The sequence below is a fragment of the Thermobia domestica genome, chromosome 9, assembly GCF_964235325.1.
Source record: "Thermobia domestica chromosome 9, izTheDome1.hap1.1, whole genome shotgun sequence".
Taxonomy (NCBI): domain Eukaryota; kingdom Metazoa; phylum Arthropoda; class Insecta; order Zygentoma; family Lepismatidae; genus Thermobia; species Thermobia domestica.
Window position 1 is genome coordinate 29,304,260 of NC_137462.1, and position 25,224 is coordinate 29,329,483.

The following is a 25,224-nucleotide window of genomic DNA, read 5'->3' on the forward strand; positions in this document are numbered from 1 at the left end:
GAAAATTTTCCACTATATTTAACTGCACATTGAGATATAAAATTCAATTCCTGTAGAGAAATATTAGACAGCATCAAATTATAATTTTCTAATTAGCTTTCGGAAACCAGAAAATGTTCTAATAATTCAAGTTGGGAAGTAAAAATTTAGGAAGTGTTTCTCTCTCTATCTCTCCCTCTGCGAGCTCCTTCGTTATTAAGCGGTTTGCATACGCGTTTGGCATGGGAGACCTAGGTTCGATTCCCGGCGGGAGCTCATGTAGTTCGGATTCCACGTTAATCAGTTGGTCCCGTTTCATATAGTCTCGCTGCTGAAAGGGACGTAAACTCAAAATCAACTCTGTCTCTTCCTCTCTTCCCCCCTCTCTCTCTCTGTATGTATGTGTGTGTGTGTGTGTAAAGTGCAGAGAACATACATCGCGTTCGTAGAATACAAATATCCCATTCTATTATCTAAAATTTAAAATTATTAAAAGTGATGAATATTTTCCGATTCATAAAAACATACTCCACTTATTCCTACATCGTTGTTTCGCCGTAAAATTTATTGGTAATAAATATTGTCTTAAAAAGTTTCATGAAGTTTCATATTACTGTAAAATTAGCGGTATTATAATTTCGCCGTGATGGGGCCTCTTAACGCAGCACGTTTGTGCGCTTTTGGGTTATAAGAGACTATGATTAAGGCAAGTGAATGGTGATGGAAGAATTGGTGGAGTGATAAAGTGAAAGCAAACGAGTGTATTTATAACGAAATACTTTGGATAGGTTAATAATTATCTGTACCTTGGGCAGAAAGTGCTCATACATGTGCACTATACTTAATAGAATGTTAATTTAATAATAACAGAAGAAGAATGTTTTTAAGATATGCAAGATATATTATGGGATAGTTGTTGCTATGTAAATGTTTATGGATACCTAGTCATCAAGTTTGTGTGCTTGACAGTTTAAATGAAAATATATTATAAAGTATATCAACTAATAAACCATTTTAGCAACGTTCATCGACGTTATCATTCTGATAGAAAAGGTGAGAAGAATAGTATATAATTATTAAAGATAATTTTTACATGCAAACAAATACTACCACTCAAGATTTGTATATCTTACTTAGCCGAACCAGGTTGACGACTACCCTTGGTAAGTCGTTATAAAAATTTTGGTTTACCTCACCCGGGAAATACGGTAAATTCATACCCCGAAGCTAAGTAAGGGTGAATTTACTTTTATAATTAAGTTAATGAATACAAATTTGACCATACTGAGAAGTGGTAGAATAATTGTAAGAAAAATGGACAATGAAACAATGGAGCATGAATCCAATAATAGTGACAACGGTGATCATAGTGTAGCACCAGGAATGACATCATCAGAAGATCGAATCTTGTTAGCTTTACAGCGACAATTGATTCAGATGTCTACCGAGATAAAGCAGACCATAGAACAGAACTCCGACAAAACCAATAAGCAATACGAAGAATTAAAGCAGACGATAGAACATAAGTCTGAAGAATCCAATAAGCAATACGAAGAATTGAAGCAGACGTCTACCGAGTTAAAGCAGACGATAGAACATAACTCCGAAAAATCCAACAAGCAATACGAGGAATTAAGCAGACGAATGGAACAGAAGTCCGATGAAACGAAACAATTAATTATCCAGACGATGAGCGATATCACCTCGCAGTTCGAGGAAAAGTTAAAAGGAATATCGGAGGAATGCCAGGGTAATCACAACCACCTGAGCCAAGAAATCAGTAATGTAAAAAAGGATTTAGAAGTAACAGAATCTTCTGTTCAACAACAAAAGATTCAGGTCATCAATAATGCTAACAACATACGTGCAAATACGCAATTGATAGCTACGTTACAGGAAGAAATTAGAATGCTACAGGTTAAAGACAACACATACCACAATAATATGGGTAGTGATCGCTTGGAGTTTCCACATTCACCAGAGATGACTTCGCCTTCACATGTGTCTGATGAGGATATTATATTGGAAGAAATACATCCGAAGAGTACAGATGGGCGAAACATAGATGGTGTAACGAAACATCACGTCTGTTTCCTGGAGAAGAGCAACATATTTTGTCCATTAACGAATTTAAGATCTTACAGGATGAAATAGCTACCATTTCAATAGAAGATTTACGAGAACATCAAATGAAGTATCATGAATATAAACAAATCATGGAACATTTATCTTCATGCGATGAGGGATGTAATTGTCCCAAACAATGGAATTCCCGATTTAAATTATCTAACGGAATTTTACTTATTAAAGATTTTAAATTCAAATCTAGGAAAAAAAATTTGCATTCCACCTACGTTAACAGCACGCATATTAAAGGCCTACCATGACGATTTCGGACATTTTGGGTATGTAAAAGTATGTGCCTTGGTTAATAAATCCTTTTACTGGAAGGGAATGAGAGCTCAAATCAAAAATTATATCAATGACTGCATTGAATGTATGCGAATTAAACATAATTACCAGGCTATACAAAAACCAATGCTCTCAATAACGCCTGAGAGACCACATTCGTTTCTGTCGATCGATTTATATGGACCTTTACCAAGAGCAGCTACTGGAGAAACTTATTTGTTAACAACCATGGATATCTTTTCACGATATGTAGTAGCCTATCCTTTGCGTAGAGCAACTTCCGCTGCTATCGTAAATAAAATTTTGAATGTATATATTCCACATTGTGGCCCTATCGAACATATATTATGCGATAACGGTTCACAATTCAAAAGTGATGTGTTCCTCGAAGCCATGAACAAGGCTAACATTAAAATTCATTTTGTAACTCCGTACCATCCTAGTAGTTCTGTGGTAGAAAATGTACATCGCAATTTTGGTATGTTGTTTCGACACTTTTGTAAAGATAAACATACCGAATGGATCAAGCATGTCAATCAAATCACATACCTTTTGAATCATTCTATATCAGACACTCTAGGTGTGTCTCCTGCTAATGTGCATAATGGTTCTGATTTGGTTTTCCCTGTGGAACAACATTTTGATGTTAAATTAGAAGATTCGACAATTATAGATTCTTCCAGTTTAGTGAATATGGTAAAAATCCGAAGACATAACAAATTTTTGAAACGTAATTCACAAGTAGAGTCTTTGCAAGAAGGAAAATATCGGATCAAGGTCAATGACTTAGTTTTTGTTAAACAACATCCACAAAGTAATATGTTGTTAAAGAAGATTTATAAATTTTGTGACATTTTCTCAGGCCCTTATTTATGTTTTAAGGAAATAAATCCTAAAGTTTTCGAATTGTTGAACGCTAAAACGGGTACGTCAATTGGACTTCGTAATATAGATGAGTTAAAGGTTTGGAAACCTACTCCGTATACAAAGGAAAAATGGATGCATCTAGTGAAAGAGTTAGTCGCGCCTGACATTCTTGCTCAAATAAATAGGAATGAAGAATACTGAAAGAAAAAAATATATATATAATACCAAAAGGGTGTTTTCTGTTTATGTAAAAATAGACTTATTTTCTTTCTTTTGGTTATTCAAACGTAGGTTCTGTTTAATTTTTGATTTTTGTTCAATTTTATTTTCTTTGATTTTCATTAATCAACGATAAGTTTTCAATGATTTGAATCCTTTCTTATTAACGTGAAGGATTATAATTTAAATCATGATTGATTAAGCACAAAAATTGTTTTCATTATATCAATTTGTGTTGAAACTTTATTGTTAAAAATAAGTATTAACGAAATTAAAGATTTGTTATAAATGTATCTATATATATATATGAAATGTAATGAAGATATATACGAGGTGTGATCAAAATATAAAGAACATATGTAATGTAAGAACACTATTGTAAACGGACCAGTGGTTCTTGAAGATAAAAGCCAAGCCCACTCATGACTTTTATATTCAGTCCATTTGTCGGGCGACATTTTTATATAACGAAATACTTTGGATAGGTTAATAATTATCTGTACCTTGGGCAGAAAGTGCTCATACATGTGCACTATACTTAATAGAATGTTAATTTAATAATAACAGAAGAAGAATGTTTTTAAGATATGCAAGATATATTATGGGATAGTTGTTGCTATGTAAATGTTTATGGATACCTAGTCATCAAGTTTGTGTGCTTGACAGTTTAAATGAAAATATATTATAAAGTATATCAACTAATAAACCATTTTAGCAACGTTCATCGACGTTATCATTCTGATAGAAAAGGTGAGAAGAATAGTATATAATTATTAAAGATAATTTTTACATGCAAACAAATACTACCACTCAAGATTTGTATATCTTACTTAGCCGAACCAGGTTGACGACTACCCTTGGTAAGTCGTTATATATTGCGAGAAAACCCACGGGCATGATGCTGTCCACTTACTTGGCCTGGAATCGAATCAGGGACGCCACGTACCAGAGGTAAGCGCTCTACTACTGAAAGGAACATAAAATAGATTTTTTAAAAAAGAATAAATAAGCGAAACCAATTCGTCTCCCTCTGGCAGTGAGAGTCCATAGAACTAAAGAAAAGAGTGAAAAGAATTTGAAATGATGAAAATTAAAATAAGAGGAGACGCAACAGCTAGTAGGTCACCAAGGAGATTGGGCTCAGAACGTAATGCAAAAGAAGAATAAACATTTATTTAGAAAAGGTTCTTGCAACTCTCAGAAGGAACGGGTCACACAATCCCTCCCAGCAAAATACCCAAATAGGTCTTCGTTCCAGTGCCTGCCAGAAGAACAGAGACTTCATCGGGTGTCAAATTCATTACCTTTGGAATAAAAGAGAATGCGCGACACTTACAACCAGAACTATCTTCGAAAAAAGAAAACGGAGAACATAGCCTCAAACATAAAAAAAGAGCCTATCATTAAATAAAATGACGCTTGATGACAGTCAACCTCCATACACGTTACGAGCAGGAACGCTTTAATGATGCCAGTCATCACCCCAGCAGAAGTTCAATTGAAATCAATTGAGTGGCACGGTGACAGTGTATCCTCTCATTAAAAACGTTGTGCTTCCATCACCACAAAACACATTTTTATTTTCGTTGTAACCCTTCTAGGATGCTGTGAAAGGATGAACCGATTTAGTGGAAGGTGAGTCGTTAATATCAAGTGGAGGTTATACTGTATCACCAAACGTTGGAATAGGTGCCAACAACAAGCAACATGAAGCCGCGAGAAATGATGTGTGTCGGAGGGAAAATTGTCTTGGTTTTTCTTTGTGTGTCTTTCACAAGTGTTTCGGAAGCCCAAGTATGTCCGCAGGGAACTAAGATCTTTCCGTGCGACTGCTCTGTGAAGAGAAGTGGTCTTAATGTTGCCTGTCATCACACGGATCATGATAATATTAACAAGATGATCCGACAATTCAAAGACACTACAACCCCAATCTTCTATTTGAAATTACGGCATAATAATCTTCCCAAACTGCAAAACGACATGTTTGTGGGTTTAAAAATATCCAATCTCAACATACATGACAGTGGCTTGTCTGATATTGAGGAAGACTCCCTCAGCTATCTTGGACCAACTTTAATGCATCTTGATGTGTCTTCCAACAAGATTAAGACCGTTCCTTCAGCTGCATTAAGAAATCTCAACTCTCTTCTTATTCTTAATCTGAACCAGAATAACATCACGATGATCCATGATAAGGCATTCTCTGGACTCAACAATTTGGAGATTCTTCAGTTGTATGAGAATCAAATCAATTGGATACAACCTAGTGCTTTTTCCGGCCTAGAAAAGTAAGTACTTTTTAAAAATATTTATTTAAATATATTTTAGTCATAAGTAGAGGAACCCATACTATACTCATTTTTATAATTATGCTTTAACTTTATGCAAATTATGCTTTATTTTAATTTTCATAACAAATAATGGAATGCAAATATTAATCTAAATACCTTATTCCTTGTTTATTTAGAGCTCCTCCGTGGCTAATCGGTTAGCGTACGCGCCTTTGGCGTGGGAAACCCGGGTTCGACTCCCGGCGGGAGCTCATGTGGTTCGAATTCCACGTTAATCAGTAGGTCCACGTCTCATATAGCCTCGCTGCTGAAAGGGACGCTAAACTAAAATCAACTCAACTCCTTGTTTATTTATTAATAATTTATGCACCACAGTTTCTTTCATGCCAATAAAATAAACCCAAATGCTGTTTATCGGAATTGTAAATCGATTTTTTATGCAAATAAAGTAAATTTTTAAGATAATATATAAAAAGTTATACAATACATCTTACAATAACACCAAAGGAATGCTTAAAGATACAGTAATATGAAGTTATACAAGTACACTTCACAATAATAACAAGGAATGCTTAAAGATAGTATAAAGTTAGGCAAGTACATCATACAACAATAACACAGGAATACTTCAAGATAGTATAAAGTTATACAAGTACACCGTACAATAATAACAAAGGCATGCTTAAAGATAATATAAAGTTATGCAAGTACATCATATAATAATAATGAAGTAATGTTTAAAGCTAGTATAAAGTTATGCAAGTACACTCTACAATAATAACAAAATGATGTTTAAAGATACCATAATATAAGGTTCTATAAGCACACCCTACAATAATAACAAAGCAATGCTTAAAGATAATATAAAGTTATCAAGTAGAGCATACAATAACAACAAAGCAATGCTTAAAGATAGTATAAAGTTATACATCATACTATAACAAGAAAGGTATGATTAAAGATAATATAAAGTTATACAAGTACACCCTACAATAATAACAAAGCAATGCTTAAAGATAGTATAAAGTTATACAAGTACATCATACAACAATAACACAGGAATACTTAAAGATAGCATAAAGTTATACAAGTACCCCGTACAATAATAACAAAGGAATGATTAAAGATAATATAGTTATACATCATACAACAATAACAAAGCCATGCTTAAAAATAGTATAAAGTTATACAAGCACATCATACAATAGTAACAAAGCAATGCTTAAGAATGTCAACCTAGTTTTTTGTGTCACTTTCAGCCTCTTCATCTGTACCACCGTGCAGAGGTCGATTCGTTGAATGTTTCAGATGGGATTCAAGTTTTTCTTGTCAGAAATGTCCTTTTAGAATTCAAAATCCAAGTGAGCGTAGAAATAATTGAAGCAGATGAGCACTGTCCTTAATCCAAGTAGGCACTAACCATGAAACCGTAAAACTTTACATAACATAGTGTGATTTAAATTGTCTTGTCTAGTGTTGTAAAATTTCTGGAAATTTTGAACAGGCTGGTAAAAAACAGTTTTTTCCGGTTTCCTTCCGGAAAAATTGAAAAAATTGGGAAAATAACAAAAATCTTTGTATTAGGTTAGTTTTATTAGTAATAGAAGTTTTTTTTTTCGAACGCGTGAGAAATGTAAATTGAGAAATTTTAATATTGTGAATATTTTAAAAAGAGCATTTGAAAATAAAACTGTTGTAATTATTCTTGAAAATTTATAGTCGGAACTAATTTCCTTTATGTGGCTTTTAGTCGTATACTCCTGATTTGCATTAATTACAGAACTTTTACAATTGCATACATATCTACCATTATGAAACGTTTCTGTTGCAACAAATAGAGGTCTTGAATGAAACTGAGTTCTTAATGTGCTCTTTGATCTGGTGAAATTTTGTTAATTTTAACAAAATTACTTCTTAAAAGAGAGAGTGGTAGTAAATTTCGCTAATAGTCGTGCACCAAAACATACAATTACTATTTAATATTCTAATATAGGCTTTTATATAATAAAAAAACTTAATGTACAAAATTTTGTATGTAAACAAATACCTGTTTTCTAGTGCGACAAATTATCTACATATATAAAAATGAAAGTGACTATATTTCCCGTTCCCATTTGACTTGGGTTTCGGTATTCGCTTCAGTATTTTATTCTCAAATATTTTCAGTCTGCGCTCTTCCTTCAGAGTAAGCGACCATGTTTCGTAATCATACAGTACAACAGGCATGATTGTTGTTTTATATATAATTTAAGCTTCAAATTTCTCGACAGAATTCGCGACGACAAGATATTTTGAACTGAATAACAACATGAATTCCCTGGTTTCAGTCGACATTTAATTTCTTCGTAGATATGGTCTTGGTCTGTTAATATTGATCCTAGATATTTGAAAGTATTCGGTTTGTCGAAAGTATTATTTGATATTTTTAATATATTTCCTACTGCGAAAAAGAAAAAAGATTGTCCTCCATTCGTATTTTAAGGAATTCTTTATTTTAAATACGCATTGTGTTTACAACATGGCTAATCAACTCTTTCATCACTTCCTTTTTTATGCCTGAATTTAACATTTAATACCAGGCTTGTTTCACGTATTTTAAATTCTAAATTGTGCTACTCATGAGCTGAGAGTCGAGACGAGGGTGTCTTTTTTAAATTCGAGACAAGACGGGAAGCACGACAAATCTCGTGTTTCCGAGACGGGACACGAAATTTTAACGACTCTCAATGGCAACACTAGTTAAGCCAAGTCTTAGATCTGAAAGAGTTTTAGTGCTACGTTACATGATCCACAGAAAAAAAACTGCAAATTTAAAAAGTTATTATACGAGAGGGAGGATTTGCCTGGAAATGTGAAAATTCTGCAAGATATTTAATTAACTTTACTATAGTAAGTAAGATTTCGGGGGGCTTAAGTCCGGAAGCCCCCCTTAAATACGCCACTACTCCTAAGTATAAATAAGGTTTAAATGTTGTCATATCACAGCCTTCTTGAACCCCTCATGACGCAGAAGGATTCTGATACCTTCTAGATGAAAACAAGGGAAAAAAAGTCAATGTATAATTTTCGGTTAACATAAATTTAGAAAAGAGACGGGAAAAATCTTTTTCGAGAATCAAGACAAAACAAGACTTGCAAAATTTATGGAAAGAAACAAGAAAACCTTATTCATGTCTCATCTCGTGGACAAGATTAGTCATAATCAATTTTACAGTAAAATCATACGTTGGAGCGAAAATAATGTGAAAATATTGTATTCTCAGTGGCGTACTTAGGATTTTGTTCTGGGGGAGGCTATGCACAACACGGGGAAGCAGGAGGCAATTGCCCACCGAGTTTAAGAATTAAATATATTTAAATGTATGCATAAATTGAAGTCTTAATAGGAAGTATTGCATACTGGTGAATCTTACGTGATATGGTACACACAAAAATTTAGCAGTGATTTAACCTTTTATTCTATTCATAGAAGAAAAGGAAGCATCCTCTTACCCTACCTAATTTCCCGGGCTATACATGGTGTGATCGAAAAGTACCGGAACTTTTCCCGCCGCGCGGCTCCCTGGCATTCAAAAAATGTGAGGGGTGGGGGAAAATGTGCGCGGGACCTTCCTCTTTCAAGCGGAACTTGACCCAGTGCGCTGCGAGCAGCGGTTGAAAAAGCATCGCTGTCCGCGCGAACGTCGTTTTGGTCGTCGGTCATGTTTTTTGAGCGCCGAAAATGGAGTCAAAGATTGACCAACGCTACGCCATCAAGTTTTGTGTCAAACTAAAAAAAAGACGTTCACCGAGACCCAGGACCTGCTCAAGGAAGCCTTTGGGAAAGATGTGATGTCCCGTACTCAGATCTTTGAGTGGCACAAGGCCTTCAGGGAAGGCCGGGAGGACGCCAATGACGAATCACGCTCTGGGAGGCCGTCGACGTCGAAAACCGATGAAAACGTCGACCGAGTTCGCGAATACATGAACCTGGACCGTGCAAAAAATTGTGACTGAAGAATTGAACATGCGGAAGGTGTGCGCCAAACTGGTCCCCAAGGTGTTGACCGAGGAGCAAAAAGAACTGCGAGTGAAAATGAGTCGTGAAGTGCTGGATTGTGTGGAAGCCGACGAAGAGTTATTAGACAGTGTGATCAGTGGTGATGAAACATGGTGCTACGAGTACAACCCCTCGGTGAACTTGATGGCGTACCGTTGGTCAATCTTTGACTCCATTTTCGGCGCTCAAAAAACGTGACCGACGACCAAAACGACGTTCGCGCGGACAGCGATGCTTTCTCAACCGCTGCTCGCAGCGCACTGGGCCAAGTTCCGCTTGAAAGAGGAAGGACCCGCGCACATTTTCCCCCACACCTTACATTTTTCGAACGCCAGGGAGCCGCGCGGCGGGAAAAGTTCCGATACTTTTCAATCACACCCTGTATATTCCCCCGTCTTGATTTTCTTGAATTCAAACATTTACCTTGCCATTATATTGACATCCGTGCAAGTTAGTGAGGAACATGAATTTCGCTTATCAGCTCCTCTTAGTTTTGATGCTACTGACGACGGCCGACTTGAATCAGAGCTAACAACGGTCGAAAGTATGATATGAGAAACGAAAGAAAGTAACAGCTAAGAAAAAGAAACAGAAGAATAGAATGAACGAAAGGGGAAAAAAGAGACGTAGTTCTTACATAGAATGAAATTTCACAAACACAGTATTATTTCTGAACAAAGAGCATAAGAAAATGGAAAGTCAAGGAAATTCTTAGAAATGGTAAGAAGGATTATTGTTGTACGTGGAATGCGAAAAATTAACATATTTATTTCGGCGGTTGGGGGGGGGGGTTGAGCTCGATATCCTCTAAATACGCCGCTGTGTATTCTCATTGGGTTTACCTATCTGTAAAAAAAATCACAACTGTATTTAATATGGAAGTGTGTGAAGTGTAAGCTGCAAGATTTGACTTGGCACAAACAAATAGGAGAAAATTAAAGTAAGATGAATTTGTAAAAAGAAAAAATGAATTCATTTGTGATAATATATATGGTATCCTTTGAGAACAATATCATATTTCACTACGCAAAGACCAAACACAAAGCAAGTCTCGATAGTTAATCGACATTACATACATAAGTAAAAAGATACAAATCGACTGCTTTCCATCACCAAAAATATTCTACTTTGTAAGCTCAGTCGTACAGAAAATAGGAATATTGTTACTCCTTCTGATGTAATATACAGTTAAAAGCACACAAACGAACATACTAAACCTACATGACCTTTTGTCAATAATTTCGAAACGAGCAAATCAGCTGTAAGATTGACAGAACATACAATACAATACTAACAAGTGACTTCCGTTTCATCAGAGTGTGAAACTACAGTAGACCTCTAAATTATGTGAATTTACTACAGAGACTTGAAGTAGTATATTGATATAATTTTTGGTTGCAATACAGAGAAAAGATCTAAAACAGAACATGTTCCTCGGACGCCGAATCTATACTAAAAAGCCATTACTCGCTCTCACTTATTGTTTCTACACTGTAAAAAATGAGGTGTTAAAACAACACAAAATTATCATTTTAGCGTGTTACTTGTGTGTTAATTCAGCACCAAGCACATCGCCTTCCGAGCATATCAGAAATAACTCGTTACTACCTGGGAGAATTTGCATTGGTATTTATAGTTTAATTTAAGCAAAGCTATGCGAAATATATTTGGCACTTGTGCCAAGTAAGGAATAATGTTTTATGTTTTCTGTAATCGATCACAATAATATTGTTGGAAACCTGTGAATTGTCTGACAACAGTTACATAGGCAACAGTTCTGCCATCTTCTGTTCATACGTTCAAGATACAAGAATAACGGATAAAGAAAATAGATGGAAGCACTGCTATCTGTGTAACTGTTGTCAGATGATTCACAGATTTACAACAATATTATTATGACCCATTACAGAATGTTATTAGTTACTTGCCATAAATGCGAAATATATTTCGCAAAGTTTTGCTCATACCAACCAAGAAAAACCAATGCAAATACTCACAGCCAGTAAGGAGGTATTTCTGATATGCTCTGAAGGCGATGTGCTTGGTGTTGAATTGACACACAAGTAACACGCTAAAGTGGTAGTCATTTTTGTTGTTTCAAAAACCTCATTTTTTGCTGTGTACTCTGTGAGGAAACAATGAAATGAAACCTTTCAGTTTAATATCCCACGATTATGGTCATTAGGCTAAGGGAGACGGATGATTAAGGCAAGTGAATGATAATGGAAGAATTGGTGGAATGAGAATGTGGGAGGAAACGGAAGTACCACGAGAAAACTAATGGACACGATGTTGTCCACCATACACTTAATTGACCGGGGATCGAATCAAGGACCCCACGCCAAGAGGTAAGCGTTCTGACACTGAGCCACGATGCTCCCCTATTCTATTCTGTGAAGATGTATATTGAAACCGGAAGTTGATCTAATGTCCAACCACTTCTACTTTTACTAAAGAGATGCGGATGAAGATTGTATATTTTTTTCACACGCTGGAATGATTAAGAAAACTGCTTACCACTACCTATTACTGTTTTTACTCTATGGTGGAAAAGTTGAAATCAGAATTTGTTAATTTCTACCATTTCCGGTTTCAATACAGGCTAACGGAGCCTTTTGTAGCTTATCGCTATCTCTTACCATTTTGTTCTATGGAGACCAATATTCAAACCGGAAGCAGTAAAGGTATACCACTTTCCATTTTACTAGAGAGATATGGGTGAAGATCGTATCTATTCTTTAGACGCTAAATTGATTCTAAATTTGATTCCAAAAGACCTTGCTTCCACAAGATTCTTGCTATCTCTTACAGCTCTATGGCGACCAACATTGAAACCAGAATTGATTAATTTCTATCAGTTCCGGTTTGAATAAAGAGTTGATGCAACCAATGTTGGACGCTGAATCGATTCCACAAAACCACTTGCCGCTATTCTTTAACTTTATACTTTATGGCTATAAATTTTGAACAGAAAATAATAGTAAATGAGACTCATGGGAAGAACTTGATAGTAAATGAAAGAATCAGGGGAAGAACTTAATTACAGGAAGTAATAGTACATAAAAGACTCAGAGGAAGAACTTCGTGACAGGAAGTAATAGTAAGTGAAAGGTTGGAGGGACTTGACACCAGGAAGTAATATTAAATGAAAGACTCAGAGGAAGAAACTTGATAACGGAATAGTAAATAGAACACTCAGAGAAAGAACTTGATAACAGTAACTTAAATGAAAGACTCAGAGGAAGAACTTGATAACGGAATAGTAAATAGAATACTCAGAGAAAGAACTTGATAACAGTAAGTAACTTAAATGAAAGACTCAGAGGAAGAACTTGATAACGGAATAATAAATAGAACACTCAGAGAAAGAACTTGATAACAGTAAGTAACTTAAATGAAAGACTCAGAGGAAGAACTTGATAACGGACTAATAAATGGAACACTCAGGGAAAGAACTTGATAACAGTAAAGGGTCAATCGAAATGAAATCAAGCAATTTCCAGGTCAAAAGTTGCTGACAAAATTTATTTATTTTTGAACTTTTTTACCTAAGATTGCACCACATTTAGGGAGTTGAAAACGGGTATTCATTTATATTTTAGCCGTGAATATTCAGGGTATTCATTTATTTAAATTTTCAGTTGAATTTATGAACAAAACACCTCCTAGAGTATGACGTCATTACTTAATACTTTGACCCCTTTTGCTCAAAAACACAAAACGAGTTTTGTTGCGTGTTATAGTATACTAAAAGACTAACTATTCTCAAAATTTCAATTTTTTCATCCAGGTCCATTGGATATATATATATATATATATATATATATATATATAGGGTGGGAGGTAACTCCACCGACAAACTTTGAGAGGTGATTCCTTATATGAAATGAAAGAAAAAAGTTCTTATAAACATAGGTCGAAAAACGTCTCATTTCAGAGTTATGAACCGCCGAAAATTCGAAAAATCATGTTTCGAAACGCCCTGCCTTAGAAACTACAGGACCTATAACAAGCAGTTTAAGGAATTACACAGGAACTAGTATGCGAACTATCTACATATCCGTGTTTTACCATCCTCCGTTATCGGCGAAACGAACGCGTTATTAGTACTTAAAAGAGTATCCCTATACCTCAATTTCCTTTTTACAGTTCGTTTCGCCGATAACGGAGGATGGTAAAACATGGATATTTAGATAATTTGCATACTAGTTCCTCCCGGTCCTGTAGTTTCTAAGGCACAGCGTTTCGAAACGTGAATTTTCGAATTTTCGGCGGTTCATAACTCTGAAAGGAGACGTTTTTCGTCCCATGTTTATTAAACATTTTTTTGGTTTTATTTCATATAAAAAAATCACCTCTCAAAGTTTGTCGGTGGACTTACCTACCACCCTATGTACATATATATATATATATATATATATATATATATATATATATATATATATATATATATATATATATATATATATAAGGGGAGTAGAGATTACGTATCATTACTCTACAGCCAGTTTTATGCTACCACCATCTTGATTATAATTCTAACAAGTATTTAACGCTAATGCATCAGTGATCAAATAGCCATGCCCTAAAAGTGTTGAATATTGACTCTTTTTTTGCAGCTTCTGAACTTAATATACATTTTAATTAATCTATTTATGTCTACTTCCTCACCTGCTATATCTACAATTCCATTTACAGTTACCTTTTCACGTAATAAATATGCAAATTAATATAGACTAATAATATTTTGATTAAAACCTTCTCAAACTCACAAACTGGAAATCGTTCCCAACATTTTAATATCATCACCAAATAGTTATTATAAAAAACACTTTCATATATGATTAAAAGTGACATTTGAATCAATTTTTTTTTTAGAACATTTCCTGAGCAGAGTAATAACTTAACTTTTACTTTTAATAATTAAGAAAAAACAAAACATGTTTACGAATTTATTTCTACAATATTACAGGGTGGTGCAAAAGTCACGAAGGGATTATAACTGTGAATACCTTTATTATTATTATTATTATTATTATTATTATTATTATTATTATTATTATTATTATTATTATTATTATTATTATTATTATTATTATTATTATTATTTATCATTAGTTTCCTGTGATACTTCACAGACTTAAAGACCGAGGATAGAAGACAGTTTACACTTATGTGTATTGAAGTTCCTGCATCCTCATCAATACTGTCTCTTGCACTCATTGCATGATATCTTCTGAACGCGCCCGACCAGAAGTGTTGCCCCCTATCATGAATCACGTATTGCACAGGACCCGTATCTCTAAGGCCCATAATGGCGGACACCTACCTGAGATTATATTCCACACATCAGTGTAAACAATCTCTCATCCTTGGTCTTTAGTCTGTGAAATGTCAATTGAAAACTAATATATATGAAAGTGACATATACACATGAAAGTGACTATGTTTGTGACTTTACACCTCTTGAATCACCCGACTGATCTCGATCAAATTTTCAACATAGATGAGGTTCGGGCCTAGAATTTTTTTTTTTAATCATTTTACTTTGACGGTGCAACATAGGGAAGGAGGAGATGAAAGATATTTAAAAATGACCGATATTACTGTCGAATCCCAGTGGCGGCTGTAGAAGGTAAAAACTGGGGGGGCATCCAGTACCCAGACTATGATAGGTATATATAAACTTTCAAAACTATATAAATAATAGCTTTAATTATTTTGTCACTGATAAAACTGGAGGGGCCTAGGCCATCCCGGACCTGACCTAGATACGCCACCGCAGAATCCATAGTTTTTGGGGTCGCTGAGATATATATCCACGGCTGGATCTAGGACTTTCTGTGGGGGGGGTGAACCAAGTAACTGACAGTGCTTTAAATTAAATTGAGTTTTTAAGAGTCTTCATCCCGGCGAAATTAAAATACCGCTAATTTTACAGTAATTATGTGATATTTTCAAATATATAAAAGATAATTGAAATATGGAACAAGAGCGCCCTAGACAATATTATTTTACACGAGAAACCGTTATCACGACTCACTTATCTGCTTTCGATTTCGAGCCATTTTAAAAATCGGCATTTATTTTCGCGTTTCTAAACAGCTGAAAACGGAAAGCCACTAGGTGACTTGTGATAACGGTACCTGACGCAAAATAATATTGTCTAGGGCGCTCATGTTCCATATTTCAATTATCTTTTATCTATTTGAAGATATCACATAATTACTGTAAAATTAGCGGTATTTTAATTTCGTCGGGATGAAGACTCTTAAATGTCTTTAGGCATTTGTGATATGAAAGAGGGATTGCCCTGGAAATGCTAAGAGTCTGCTCTTGATGAATCCTTTTCCTTCAACATTCAGAAAATTGACTGAAACTATTGATTTTTGCAATACTCACTGCCAGCTTCTCATTATAGATAGTGCATATTTACAATGAACGGGGGTGGGTGAACGTGCAGCTTTGCACCCCCTAAATCCGGCCATATATATATATATATATATATATATATATATATATATATATATATATATATATATATATATATATATATATATATATATATATATATATATGTAAATCATTGAAAATAACCGTCGAAATCATCGTTTTCGGGGTCACTGAGACAGTGGCACTTCAGATGCCGTTTAAAGTCAAATGCACCCCTTTATGTCCAAAATAAAACCAGTATTCTTCCTATGCGAAGAACGAGTATTCTGCTAATGATAAAACTGTTATTCACAGCAGAGCCCTGCAAACCCAGGCCCGAAGACGGCCCGGCCCGACCCGAATGGATCTGCATTCTGTGCCCGGCTCGAGCCGGGCTCTAATCGGGCCGGGCACATTTCGGGCCGGGCACATTTCGGGCCGAGCCGGGCCAAAACGGGCCGGGCACAAATCGGGCCGAGCCGGGCCGGCCCGACTCGGCCCGAACACTGTGAAAGACGGATCGGAAACTAATGTTGGCAGCCTGTATTAATCGTAATGTGTTTGGCATGGGCGGCGATTAGGGGGGGCAAAGGGGGGCAGTTGCCCCCGCACTTTTTTGAAGTAACCAATTAATGTATATAGTTTCATTTGGAAATGTAACGATTTTGTATTTGTTACTGATTAATAGGAAAAAGTGCTGCAATATAATATTTGCTGTTGCGTGAATACGTATTGGTTGTCTTCCCGTGGAGTAAAGAAAGCTACAGTAATTGCGTTTTAATCGCCACAGAAAATAACCCCAAAAAATAACCTATTGGAGCACAATTTCAGCATACATTCATTTCTTCTTACAAGGGCTCGATATGTTAGTGAGCCGCTTTGAAGCTAATCGAAAGAACATTATGCAAAAAAGTAGGGCCTATTTCACAAGTTATTCTTTAATTGCACAAAAATTGACAGTTCCTAAAATGTATTTTCTTCTTTCTAAAGTAAGGAATATCGATTAAAAAGAGCGTGATAAGAAACAACTTCTACCTTTTCCATTGTTTTGTAGTGTAATATACGAGTGAAGTAATGTGTTTAAAAATGGACGAGTGTATATACAATAAAATTTAGTAAATTGAACATAATTCTAGGTTTTAAGTTTATTTTGTATAACTGAAGTGTGGAGTGATTCTAAGTATTGTTGTGTGTTGATGAGTTCCAAGAAAGTGAAAACTGCACCTAATGGCAACGAACATATTTCAAGAAGTTGCAAAAGCAAATATTTCTTTAAATGTCGTAGCATATGCTTGTAGTATTTACTGCCTTTCATTTTCTAAGAGTAATAACATACATTTAATATCATGTGTGGAATTAAATATTAAGTTTTTCATTAATCCTCAGTTTCAATATAACTTTTGCAATCAAGCATCATTATTCATTACTATGATTAATATTATCCTTTCTATTTATTTGTTTTGCAAATTTATTAAATAATCTGATCACACAATTTTCCAGACAGAATTTTAAGATGTCCATGAGCAAGGAATCAAATCTCTTCTTACACTTTCGTTGTTTAAGAGTACAAAGGGCTAGTATCTACTTGCTTTGTTCTTCTCAATTTACTTAATAAACTATTATATACGATATACGGTATTTTAACTGAAAATATAGTATCCTATTAGTTATACAACCTTTCGTCAAACAAAATGTTAGAAACAACCAGGAAAACTAACATTTATATACAAATATTCAGATCATGTCTTGCCCCCTCACTTTTAACGTCCAACCGCCGCCACTGGTGTTTGGGAAATTAACTCTTTATTCAAGACCGTAAAGTACTGTACTTCTACTACTCTTATTACTACTACTACTGCTACTGCTATTATTATTATTATTATTATTATTATTATTATTATTATTATTATTATTATTATTATTATTATTATTATTATTATTATTACTTCTACTACTACAACTGCTACGAGCGTCAGAGTTGACATGTCTGGTGGTACATACTTTACAATCTAAGTACAGAAAAAATCGAAGAAATACTAGTTATTATGGCCAGTCTGCGTAGTCTGGCCAGTAGAATGCATTCACATCTGGTGCTAGAGGTCGTCGGATCGATCCCTCCTCGTGTTATGTGAGCTTTGTGGTGGACAAACATCGTGAGCGTGGGAGTTTTTGGATTAGCCCGTTTTCGTCCACTGTCTTCATTCCACCAATTCGTCCATCATCATCCATACGTCTTGAGCCGTAATTGCCTAAAGAACATATGAGAAAGTCAAGTCCTTGACCTACTAATTAGAATTTGTTCCGCTACCATTAGACCACGGAGACCGAAACCATGAACTGGCGTGTTCATAAGATTAGCGCAATTTGTAGTAATGTTCAATTAGCACGGCAGATTCCAAATCATATTACATGTTCCAGTATTCTTTATAATTCGATGCTACAATAATAATAACAAAAAACAATGATCAAATAAATCACCCAGACCCCAGGATCGATGAAGTGTTCCTGGAATGGTGCGTAACAAGTAAATAACAGAGCTATATGACGGAATGCGAGGCAGTAAATCAAAACAAAATCCACACATATCATTGTTGATCAAAAAATACCTCAAAAGTCCCCTGAATGAAAAATGTATAGATATCAGCTATCAAAAATGCCTCTTAATGTCACATATAATAGAAGGGATAGTTGATATTAAGAAAATGAAAATATAAGGTTTCCTAAGAAACCAATAGTGCAAAATGAACATCGCTTTACTGTATGTCCTTGTACGCATCGAATAGCACGGAAACAGAGTCAACAGTTTCAGGCTTTAGAGCATTTCTCCGTTCCTGAGTACTAAAATCTCTTTCAGTAGACGCACTAGAAGCAGGGATGACGAGATACTGTCGCGTTAATTTACACAATTTTGGTAATGTTTGTTCTTGTTGCTTCCACCACTGCAGTATATCTAGTTCTCTTACACATGATGACATGTTGAGGTAGATGTCTACTTCATCATCAAATTCACCAGAGACTGAATGTCTATCTTCCCAATCCATTAGTTTATTCTTCTTGGTAGGTGGTTCCAAGTTATACCAACTAGCCTAAAGGAGACGATGGTGAGAAATAAATGAAATAGTGGAGTAAATAAAGTGGAAGGAAACAGGAGAACGCCGCGAACCCCCCACGCGGTGTTTGTCCACCACAAAGTTCACTTGGCGAGAGCTCGGATCAAACCAGGGACCCCATACACCACAGGTGAACGCTCAACCACTGAGCCACCGTTCCAGGAACACCTAATCGACCCTGGCGATTTGGTGATTTATTTGATCATTATATTTTGTTATATTTGTAGCATCATACTATAAACAATACATGAACATGTAACACCATTCGATATTTGCCTCGCTAATTGAACATTACTACAAATTGCACTGATCTTATGAGCACGCCAGTTTATGGTTTTGCCCTCCGTGGTCCAATGGTAGCGTACCAAATTCTACTTACTAGGTCAAGTACTTGACTTTATCATACGTTCTTTAGGTAACTACAGCTCAGGCTGAATGGATGATGATGGGATGAATTGGTGGAAAGAAAACAGTGGGAGGAAGCGGGACCACCCCAGAAACTCCCATGCACACGATGTTTGTCCACAACAAAGCTCACATAGCATGAGCAGGGATTGATCCGACGACCTCTAGCACCAGATGTGAGTGTTTTTTCTATTGAGCCACTATTCTCCCTCGTAGATCAAGCATCGGTTCACATTCTACGCAGACCGGCCATAATAACTAGCATTTCTCAATTTTATTCTGTACTTAGAAGATAAATTCGGTACCACCAGACATGTCAACTCTGACGCGAAGTCGTAGCACTTGTAGTAGTATTAGCAGTGGTCGTAGTAGTAATAGTAGAAGTAGTAATAGTAGTAGTAGAAGTAGTAATAGTAATAGTATTACCAGTACATCGCAGTCTTGAATAAAGAGTCAGTTTCCCAAACACATTACGATTAACATAGGCTGACAGTAAGACCGTACAAACACGGCAAAAATAGAGGTAGTGGAGGACATTAAAAAAACAAATAGGCTGACAACATTAGTTTCCGAACCGTCTTTCAGAGTATCCGGGCCGACATGTGCTCGGCCCGGTTCGGCCCGGTTAGGGCTCGGTCCAATTTGATATTACTTGAAACGGGTCGGGTCGGGTCGGGCCGAACCGGGCGCGCCCGGCCCGTGCAGGGCTATGATTCACAGTTATAATATGTTCGTGACTTTTGGCTCATCCTGTAGCAGCGTTTCACGGAGAATAAATTGTTTAATCGTGAGTAGTGCTCTCAACGGGTCGGGTCGGGTCGGGTCGAAGACCGACCCGACCCGTGACCCGAATTGACTGACCCGACCCGACCCGTGATCCGATCCGATTGACCTGACCCGACAACCCGACCAGAGCTGACCCGATTGACCCGAGCTGACCCAATTGACTCGACCCGACAACCCGAACCGAGCTGACCCGACTGACCGTACCCGAGTAGCCTGACCCGACAACCCGACCCGAGCTGACCCGACCCGTTTGAGAGCATTAAATTCATGAGACATACATCAATCGATAGATCTTACTACGTTCAGGAAGATTATATGGGTGAGTTCATATGAGAATTTCGAGAAAAATCCAGAAAACAAACGAATTTGTTTGTAAACCTTAAAAAAACACGTTGTTTTGAGAACAACGCTACCTTATTATCGTAGAACTAATACTGAAGTATATTATCAGCACGGTCTTCATACTTCATTATGACACTTGCAAGATGATAGTATATATAATATGGTTGATAAGATATAGCCCAAACTTTTCATCAACTCTTAAAAGGTGTTTTAAAAAATTAAAATAAAGTCCAACGTTCATATATATATATATATATATATATATATATATATATATATATATATATATATATATATATATATATATATCAGTCTATAGATGACAACAGTAAGCTATTTATTGTAGTTTTGGAAAATTCAAGATTGTTAACCGATATACCGGTATGTCCAGAATATTTTTTGTCACGAAATTAAGTAATATTCATTAGTAATAGAGGTATCAAAGAACCAGAATTTATTAAAAACTTTCTACATATTTGCTCTACTTAACAAAAAATATGGATGTTGCGAAAACGCGACAATTGATTTTGAATTATTATTGCTCTTGAACCTAACGGACTATTATACAAAAGATGAAACGAATACAAATGAAGTTTAAAATATACAAAACTATAATCATGTCTGTTGTTCTGTATGGTTGCGAAACATGGTCACTTACTCTGAGGGAAGAACATAGACTGAAAGTATTTGAGAACAAGATCCTGAGACGAATATTCGGACCCAAGAGGAACGGGAATGGGGAATGGCAGAAACTTCATAACGAGGAACTACATAATTTATACGGTTTACCCAACATTGTTAGGGTCGTCAAGTCTAGGAGGCTTAGGTGGGCAGGTCATGTAGCTAGAATGGAAGAAAGTAGAAACGCTTTCAAAGCCTTGACTGCAAGACCAATCGGAAAACGACCATTAGGAAGACCTAGGCGCAGATGGGAGGACAATATTAAGATGGATCTCGCAGAGATTGGAATATAAAGTAGAAACTGGATGCAGTTAGCTAAGGATAGAAGTCAATGGAGAGCTTTTGTGAACACGGCATTGAACCTCCGGGTTCCATAGGCCATAGAGTTAGTTAGATACGAATAAAAATCGTTAACCTTATTAAGACATGAAATGTAATTTTATTTAATATCTGCTTCAAACTAGAAACACAACATACATTTCTTCACCAAGGTGAACGACCATTCCGTAAGAAAAATAACACACATTCAGAAAGAATACTCTACACACAAAGCAATTACGAGTAAGAACTTCGAACTTCTCCACCAGAATCAACACCTATCCACATGTGGCGTAATGACATCGAGTAGCAGCAGACCGTTATGAAAGAAAATAAAAGGCTTTTAATGACACTACAAATGTTGCGAAAACGCAACTACGGGGATGGGTTACCCACATATGCCCAAGGGCGCCGATTTCTCTGTATTTTTTTTGGGGGGGGAGCGTTCATAAAAAAATACATATAACAATACATAGAACCAGAAAAAAATACATATAAAATACATATTCATAAAAATACAGGGGTCCGACATGAGCTTTGGGGGGGGGTCTGGATCGGCGGCCTTGCAAATGCTCATAGTTGCGTTTTCGCAACATTTGTAGGGTTATTACATAATAGCGTTTTATTTTATTTTGTAACGATATCGGTGTTGGGTTTTCGCAACAGGCATTTTTTCGTTAAGTAGTAAAAATACGTAAAAAGTTTTTTATAAATTCTGGTTCTTACACACCCCTATCACTAATGTTTACAATATTACTTAACTTAGTGACAAAAAATATTCTGAGCATATAGGGGTTAATAAAATTCCAACTGATCAAAGCATTATATATATTTAAAAGTAGATATATGTGTTACAGTTTCGGCTATGTAACAAAGCCTTCCTCAGAGATTATCTGATTTCGTGTGTTGTGATTTTAACAACAGATCTAACAAAATTACACATTTGAGTTTTTAATTCGGATGGATAGTTTTTGAGAAAATATAGAAAAAGCTCATTTTTTAAGGCACTAAAAAGTATGAGAAACGAAATGAAATGAAATCTTTTAGTTTAACGTAACACGATTATGCTCTTTATGCTAATAAAGATTATGATTACGGCAAATGAATAATGATGGAAGAATTGGTGGAATGAAACAGTGGAAGGAAATCGGAGTACCCCGAGAAAACCCACATACACGATGTTGTACATCACAAACTTGGTTGGCCGGAAATCGAACCAGGGGCCCCACGCACGAGAGGTAAGACCTCTACCACTGAGCCACCAAGATCCCTCTAAAAAATTATGTTATTTGTTGCCAAAATTAATTGGGAATTTTTATTCTGCTAAAAAATGTTAATTTATTTAACTATGCACTGCGTGCTCTTCTATTGGTGACAATCATACTCCTAACAATGACACAGATACTCGTAAAAGTTCCGCGCATGCTACTTGTAATTTATGCAACAATGAAAATATTTATCCTCTGCAGTGTTTTTTTTTTTTAATTGTTTTGTTGACTCTTTGTCTATGAATAAATTCTACGATAGTATCAAGGTGACCAGAACTTTTACTTTCAAAAACGGGACGCATACAAATCGGCGACGGGGGGGAAGAGGGAGGGGGTGACTTCCACATTGCATTTTGGGACTCAGCAGTGTTTTCAATCTACAAAATACACAAGTAAGAATGATAACACAGTGTTTTCTAACTTAAGTACTACCCAAAAATACTTTAAACTACTTCAACACTCAGAATTTCCACTCAATTCCCACTTGAACCAAGAACACTCAATTCTCATTTGAATATTCAGAAGTTCTAGGCACGGCTGAACCTTCCCAACGAGTGTTGGTACGGAAGAATGTAGAATTAGCATTGACAATTTATATTTTGAATAATAATTACGGGACACCTGGGTTATGTTTGCTTAAAAACGGGACATTTTGGCGTCCCGTTTGAGAATCAGAAAAATACGGGATAACGTTTGAAAATAAGGGACTGTCCCGGCTAAAACGGGACGTCTGGTCACCTTAAATAGTATCCTATTTACAATACAAAAACATGTCAGTCTGTGAGTACCACTAAGTACTAATAGTATACAGTCCAGCCACTAGATGCTATAGCAATTCACAAATTTAAAACTATTGTGACGAGTTAATTCGAGTTTAAAAACTGGATTGCTTTAAGTCAATTATTTCAAAATAGGACAAACGGGCCGTAACCAGATTTAGATTTGAGCGTTAATATTTATGTATTTGTACAGTAATATATAACGATTTCATTACAACTCAAACTCTATTGTTTCAATTTAACCCTTTCCGAACCAGGTCATTTTTGGCGTTTTCCTACATTTTCAGTTAGTGTCTTATTGCTCAAAAACTATTTACCCGATTGATATGGTTAAGGCCTTGCTTTTAGAAAAGGGATGTGGATATTTTTGGGTGTAAGTTACATTGCAGTGTTACCAACGGGAAGGAAATTGAGGGAAATGTAAGGTTGAAAATTTACCAAAAAAAAAAAAAAATCCCTAACCGAATTTCAAGATTTTTTGTAGCTGTCACCCCTATTGCCACATAGGTCCAAGTCACCTAAAAAAAAATCATTGGTGTATTTACAAGGTATAGCCGAAACCTGAAGTCGCTGGCTGCCATACGCAAAGAGAAAGAAAAAATCTCTGTCATCATACACGTGAAATTTTGACACTTTTTATGGCTCAGAAGCAAAAATCAACAGATATGCCGGGGCTGAAGCTTCCTTAATTATTCTATTGAAACTTTTTATGTTGCATTCTGTAGGCCAAAGAGGAGGTTTTCAGATAGTGGTACATTTGTTACAATGTAGCCAACAAGAGGGAAAAATGAGAAAATTTCCGAAATGTTCACATAAAATCGGAAATTATTTTTCTTTGGTTGGAAATGCTGCCACCAAACAGACGCAAACTGTCTGAAAATGAACCTTGGTACACCACCAATATATCCTACAAGTATCATGGCGATATTTAATAAACAAAGCTTCTAATTACAAAAAATAGGTTACGGTAAACAGAAAAGTAGGAAAAAACTAGAAAAATTAAGGGTTAGAACCTAAATACGTATTTTTTGCGTTCCCCCTAATTAAACCCATTGTGACGATTTGTACCCGCTTTTGTTCAGTAAGGACCAATATTCGACTGGCGTAAGATGACTTGCACTCGGACGTATAGCTACGAATTTATAAACAAAAGTTTCGAAAATTTCGAATTTTTTGCCAAAAATTAGGGAAATTTTAATTTCCCTAATTGGCAACACTGCGCATGGGAAGGTCCAATTGATGTCACCAATTAGATATCCATCCGAAGTATCTACCTGACAAGTCTTAAGGAGATCT

The 25,224-nt window shown here is 35.8% G+C and overlaps 1 protein-coding gene across 1 annotated transcript in view; it reads left to right on the forward strand.

Annotated features, from left to right (window-relative positions):
- Positions 1–5,014: 5,014 nt before the first annotated feature.
- LOC145693943 (uncharacterized) overlaps positions 5,015–25,224 on the forward strand; it is a 54,255-nt gene continuing 34,045 nt past the window's right edge. Inside the window, exon 1 of the mRNA XM_081770101.1 lies at positions 5,015–5,765. Within this exon, the coding sequence (XP_081626227.1) occupies positions 5,185–5,765 (581 nt within the window). The 5' untranslated portion in view covers positions 5,015–5,184. The remainder of the gene's footprint in view (positions 5,766–25,224) is intronic.